At 35.2% G+C, this 7,064-nt stretch overlaps 1 protein-coding gene across 1 annotated transcript in view; it reads right to left on the bottom strand.

Moving 5' to 3' along the window:
• prss59 (serine protease 59, putative) overlaps positions 1 to 7,064 on the bottom strand; it is a 17,675-nt gene that overhangs the window by 5,396 nt on the left and 5,215 nt on the right. Inside the window, exons 4-6 of the mRNA XM_016545775.1 lie at positions 6,157 to 6,292; positions 3,545 to 3,659; positions 2,079 to 2,280 (exon numbers count right to left, since the gene is read on the bottom strand). Of these exons, the coding sequence (XP_016401261.1) occupies positions 2,079 to 2,280; positions 3,545 to 3,659; positions 6,157 to 6,292 (453 nt within the window). The remainder of the gene's footprint in view (positions 1 to 2,078; positions 2,281 to 3,544; positions 3,660 to 6,156; positions 6,293 to 7,064) is intronic.

The raw sequence follows: 7,064 nt of genomic DNA, 5'->3' as shown, positions 1-7,064 counted from the left end.
AAAAAAAAAAATGAATAAAATAAAATACAAAGTACAAAGCAAAAATAAAATAAAACAAATAAAACAAAACAATTAATAATTAAGTACAAAATCAATAAATAAAACCATATTTCTAAATAAATACAATTAAAATACAATGTAATATAAACAAATACTAAATAAATATGAAACGAATAAGATAAGATACTGCATCCCCCCAAAAAAACAAAAAAAACAATAACTAAATAGAATACAAATCAATAAATACAAATCGAAATAAATACAAATCAAATAAATAAAATAAGATAGTGCTTCTCAAAAATAAATTAAATTACAAAATAAAATTAAATAAAACGATAACTAAATAAAATAAATATGAATTAATAAATAAAATAAAACCAATTGTCTAAATAAATTAAAATTAAATTAAAATAAAATAAACAATAACTAAATAAATAAATACAATAAAACTAAAACTCATTAGGCTTCATTTATGCTATATACAATATTTTGGACATTAAAAAAGAAATCATTCATTCTTACGTTCATAAACATATTACAAATAAAACTGATTTTGAATTCAAGACTGTTATAAATAAAAAGTGCCAAATTAAATTTATAAAACATGAAAACCCTTCTTTGCATTGCAATAGTACCAAATCTAAAACAAATAAACAAAATAAATCAATTAATTAGGCGTCATTTTCTTTATGCTAAATCTAATTTCCTAGACATGTTTTCATGAGATTCACCTGTTGAAATCACATTAAAAATACAGGATCTCATTCAGAAAAACAGAGAGGAAAAACACATGAAAACATAGGAAATGACAAGTGAGAGGCCCAGACTGCACTTCCTGTAATAGAAAGCAGCAAGCTGGAAAACAAGTGAGGAACATCACATACACATGTTAACCAGCGGTGTGCGGTTCTGAAATCAGGAGGCAAAGTCCTCAAAACTGTTCTTTTTTTTAATCAAAAGTAAATTCATGTCCCAGTCACATTTTCTTGGTTAAATAGACATTACTTACAAAAAACAAAACAAATCAATTTTATATTTTTACATTAACAATGTAATCGATATTCTGTTTATTAAAGCCAAGTATGAATCTCATCAAGTTAGTGTTTTTAAGCATTTTACATTTATTCCAAAAATAATAACTGAAGGCAGTAACAATTTAAACAATACATTTTATTTGTGAACTTATGTTCGGCTATTCTTTTTAATAGTTTAATAGAATTTTTCGGATCATCAGTCATCAAAGCTCTGTAAATATTGATCACAGACACAGAGATTTATTTTATTTTATTAGTTTTTTTCTTATCTCTTACTTGGAAATAAGCTGGAGATGACTAGGAAAAACACATATAAACCATTTATTGTCACAATCGTGTATTTACTGTCTTCACGTTTCATCAGTCAAAATGTTTCTGCTTTTCATTCAGCTCAGCTACAGAGATAGCCGGATGCCTTTGTCCATATTAGGGCTTTCCTGGCATGTCATAAGTTATTCCTTCTATGAGGCCGTTTTTATCAGGCTTCGAGTATGAATGAAACATGCACTGCATGAGCACGTTTAGCGCTCCGTAATGTTCACATCGCCTCATTTTGGATACGAATATAACATCAGGTCATGCTCTTTGCATTTAAATCTAGATTTATTCACATTGGCCAATCACAGCCGAACATAACCAGTCAGATACAATCATATCGCAATGGAGGCATTGCCTCCTCTCACGTGATTTCCCCCCATTCATTCTCAATTACCCCCACCAAACTCACCGCACGCTTTAGGGGGTCTGTTAAAACTCAATGGGCTCAGGGGAGGCGAGAGAGACGTGAGAGACTCCCGCTGTTACTTTACCTGCTGGTGTCGCTGTTGGACAGTGTTTCTTTAGAAAAACGAGTGATTTACTTTTTAATGTTATATTTTGTGATATTGGCGTGGTTTTATTTTTGTACTAAGAATTTTTTTCTCATCCAGTATTTTGAGGAGGCACTGCCTCCCTTGCCTCCCTGATGTAAACACACTCATTAGTGTGACATAAACACAACACACACAAATCAACATGCATGCAGTCACACACACACACACGCACCTCCTCCGGCCTCAGGGCCGCTCCAGCTTGTGTTGCTCATGTCCTGGATGTAGCTCTTGTACTGGGTGTTTATGCAGGCCTGAGAGAATGTGCTCTGCATCAGTCGAGCCACAGCGGCGTATCGATCGTACGGCTCACCTAACGAAGAGTCCAGCATCACACTGCACAACACCTTTATGGTGATGTTTGTGCCCACAACACCCTGAAAAACACACATTTTCTTAGCTATAAATCAGGATATATATATACAGTATATATATATTTTTTTTTTTTTCTGTTAATTTTGTTAATATCTTTTTTGTTTACGATGGAATGTTTTTGTGTGCATGTGTGTTTCATTGTTTTTTGTTTTGCTGTTGATGTTTGTTTTCTTATTGTTACACTTTAATAAAACCATTTAAAAATTAATTTTCAAAAATTAAATTAAATTAAAGTAATTAAATACAATTAAATCAAAATATTTTTTATCTCACAAGATGTCCATGAACAAAAGATTTTGCCCGACTTCAGAATTTTATTTTTTTTTAAAACTACACATTCAGAAAAGGCATCTCAGGACAAAAGTCTCGTAATCAGGATGTGATCCGTAATCTATCAGAACCAGTACCAAAATTCCAAGAACATTCCGAGATTGGACTCTGATTACAGAGACACACCTCTTAATCCAAATTCCACTTACACACTCAATCACTGCTTGGATCACGCCAGGGAATCTGTGTGTGTGTGTGTGTGTGTGTGAGCTCCCTGGCTTGTGTTCACAAATCACATCTGCGTTAAAGCAATAGTTCACCTAAAAATGAAATTTTGCTGAAAAATTACTCACCCTCAGGCCATCAAAGATGTATCTAAAAACACATCACAATAATCCACAAGTAATCCACACCACTCCAGTGGATTACTTGTGGATTATTGTGATGTTTTTATCAGCTGTTTGGACTTTCTGACGGCACCCATTCACTGCAGAGCATCCACTGGTGAGCAAGTGATGCAATTGTTCATTTCTCCAAATCTGTTCTGATTTCAAATTTTAATTTTTGGGTGAACTATTCCTTTAAGATTTATTTTCATAGATTGTTCCAACATTCCAAAAATGTCCCACTATAAATGTCTATTGTCTCCAGAAGTGTTTTCCCGTCTTTCTTCCTCTCATTCACTCAGTTCATCTCTCTCTGTAACTCAATCCTGCAGCTCTAAAAGCTCCTGCTCTTCTGAAGCGCAGCGGTTTATTGGTAATCTGACTCAAGAGGTCCTGACAATATACAGCCTCTTATCTGTCTCACACACACACACTCACTCAACAAATGACTGATCTGCTTTTTGACTTGAGCTTTGCTGACTCTTTGACTTTAATTTTGACCCGAGTATCACAGACTTCATGAACTGCAACCATTTCATTCTGATCATGTCATGTTCATGCTTGTGGTCAAAACGTGCATCTCTAACACACACACAATGACCTCACACACCTCAAACGCCCGGTTGTCCTCATTGTATTGCACTACATCCATGAAATTCCCAGCCAAGGACTCCAAAAGATACGCAGAATCCATCTTGGACTGGATCTGGAGCTTAGAGCACAACCTGAGACACAAAGAAATTATTTCATGGCTTATGCTGACTATTCAAACACAAATGCGTCATTTGGACGCCAAATAATTTGCGGAGGAACACACACTCCTGTCCACTTTAAACACTCGACCACAAGACTCCGCCCACACTCTCGATGACATCATCAAATCTGGCATCCCGCACGAGTGAGCAGAACAGGGAACAGTTTGTATATTTGGGAAAGCATTAGGTCATTGTGTGGGTGAATCACAGGAAAACACGTTCAGCTCACATTTCAACCCAAAAATAAAGAAAATGACACTTATTTTAGGACCGTGAAGCGTTTTTGCATTGTGACATTAACATTTCATGACAACTATTGACATTTTCCCCCAAAATTCTCATTATCTTAATGTATCCAGATGCAAAATGTAATTTTTAATTGTAGTCAAACAAATTCTACCATGATATCTTAAATAATATAAATATATTTATATTTTGATTATACACTACCCTTCAGTGTAGGTGTATTCAATTGTTCAAAAGTGACAGATTTCTTTCAAATTATATATATATATACATAGAGAGAGAGAGAGAGCATATATATATATATTTGAAAAAATATCAAATATTTAACATTTTTTATTCCAGATTTAAAATCACATTAAAGTGATGTAAATTTGAATTTTGGGGGAAAACATGCTTAATTATAATGGAAAAACGTCTGAAAAATACATCATAAAATATTGGTCAAAACCTTTAATGCTCCTAAAAGAATTTGCACTATAACATTTCTGATATATATATATATATATAGAGAGAGAGAGAGAGAGAGAGAGAGAGAAAAATAAATATAAATAATTGTTATGTTTCTAATAGCTCTGTTTTTTGTTTTTTTTATCTTAGAACGATGAAAATTACAATTTTGGGGGGAAACATGCTTAATTATAATTAAAAACATGCCTCTCCCTCCTTGCTCTTAAAACAGAATCTGCACTATAAAAATTCAGATTTCATTTATGGATTAGTAAGTAAGCAGTTCACTTGTACTCCATTACTAACACAGCCAGAGGCATCACAGCAGAAACTCTGCGGGCCGGAAGGAAGAGAAAGATGAAGGATGTTTTAGATTGAGTGTTTTCTTTCTGTGGGTCGTGCTGAGACGACTGACCCTGGTCCATATCTGAGCTACAGAGCACAGACAGCATTCCAGGATCTCAGAATCACTCTCACACACACACACGCACACACACACACACACACACACGCGCACACTCACACACACTGTGTTTGTGTGTGTGTGAGAGAGAGAGAGAGAGAGAGTGTTAGTGTGTTTGTTTTTCAGTGTCTAATGTGTGTGTGTGTGTTCAGATTACATTGCCCGGGCAACAATGGGCAGCATCATGAGCGTCCCAGCGGCCAACAGTGACTCTAATGCCAGCTGTGTGACGGCACTGAGCTCCTACACAGGAGTCACCGCATCACGCAAACAACTCTACACACAGACCGGCATCCCCCGCACACACACACACGCGCGCACACTCACACACGCACACACACACACACGCGCACACTCACACACACCCCAAGTCGAACGGAACTAAGAAGGACACTGAAACCAGGATGGTCACAGTCCAGCGGCTACAACTGCAACCTTTTCAGTCCTTCTAAAACACATGTATTATACATTGTCTCATGTTCCTATGCCATTACAAACCTATACAATCCCCAGCTCAAGTACTTTAAATAAAGGCATCCTTACAAAAGTGATTTTAAATCAACATTAATTAAAAAATTCACAATATTTATTGCCCTTATAAACTAAAAATTACATTAAAATCTAACTTTGTGAATAATGTGAATAAACAATAACTTTCTCCTCCTCAAAAATGACTACTTTTCTCCTTCTGATGTAATCAAGGACATGTTGGGAAAAATAAATATTACACAATAATACCATAGAGCATTTCCCATCAAATCCGGATGGTTCAAGTCAAGCCCTGTCAAACAGCTGAATATTTACAGCTGAATATTCTGTTTCACTTAGAAATATGTCACTTTATTAAGTGACATAAATCTAAAAACAAATGCAATTAAGTTCGCACACTATTCACTTCTGTTCAAAAGTTTGGGGTCTGTCAGATTTGTTTTATGTTTTTGAAAGAAGGCTCTTGTGCTCACTACATTTTTTGATCAAAATACAGTAAAATAGTAACAGTGTGAATATTATTACAATTTAAAATAACTGTTTTCTAATTGAATATATTGTAAAATATAATTTCTGTGATCAAAGCTGAATCGCATCATTACTCCAGTCTTTAGTGTCTTCAGTGATTTGCTGCTTAAGAAACATTTCGGATTATTATCAATGTTAAAAACAGTTTTGCTGCTTCATATTTTTGTGGAAAACCGTGATGCATTTTATTTTTCAGGATTCTTTGATGAATAGAAAGTTCAGAAGAACAGCATTTATTTGGAATAGAAATCTTTAGTAACATTAGAAATGTTTTACTGTTTGTGCATGAGTTACCTGAAGTCTTTTGTGATGTTGTCATAAGTTTTCGGGTCATTGAGTCGTTCTCCCAGCGTGTCCGATGCTTTCTTCACCACTAGAGGGCACTCTGGGTTTTCCGCCGCCAGCGATCGCCACACAACCTCTAAATATTCTGCAACCACAGAAGAAAATTACACTACACAACAAAATTACACTTATGCATTTAGCAGACACTTTTATCCAAAGCAACTTACAAAAGAGAAACAAAAGCACTCATCAAAGAGCATGATTATGTTGTTTCATCTGGACTCATTTATTGTTCTGAAAAAAGGAGAGAAGGAGCAGATAACAGGATTGAGATCTCATTCATATCTAGTTCACTTGCTCCTAAATGCTTTAAATGTCCTCACTCTCAGGCCATCCAAGATGTAGATGAGGTTGTTTCTTCATCAGATTTGGAGAAATGTAGTATTGCATCACTTGCACAGAAATGGATGCTCTGCAGTGAATGGGTGCCGTCAGAATGAGAGTCCAAACAGCTGATAAAAACATCACAATAATCCACAAGTAATCCACACCACTCCAGTCCATCAGTTCACATCTGGAGAAGACAAAAGCTGCGTGTTTGTAATAAATTCCATCAAGATCTTTTTAACTTTAAACAGTCACTTTGGGCCTAAATAGTCCATAAGCCATAATAACATTTTATCCTGTGATAAAGTCCATCTCCTGTTGTCTCTCACATTAAAATCGACCCACATATTTGTTTAGAGTTGTTTTGGCTTGTAAACGGTGCTTGATCTGTGCAGATCTCTCTCCTGATTCAGACGAGACGACTTTGTCACTGTAGAAAGCGTTATTATGGATTACGGACTCGTATTTTAGCCAGAAGCAACGGTCTAAATGATGGATTTGTTTATTACAAACAAGCATATTTTCTCTTC

This window comes from Sinocyclocheilus rhinocerous, unplaced genomic scaffold, assembly GCF_001515625.1.
Source record: "Sinocyclocheilus rhinocerous isolate Xijiao unplaced genomic scaffold, SAMN03320098_v1.1 scaffold1091, whole genome shotgun sequence".
Lineage (NCBI taxonomy): Eukaryota > Metazoa > Chordata > Actinopteri > Cypriniformes > Cyprinidae > Sinocyclocheilus > Sinocyclocheilus rhinocerous.
This window is presented reverse-complemented; position numbering and strand designations above follow the sequence as displayed.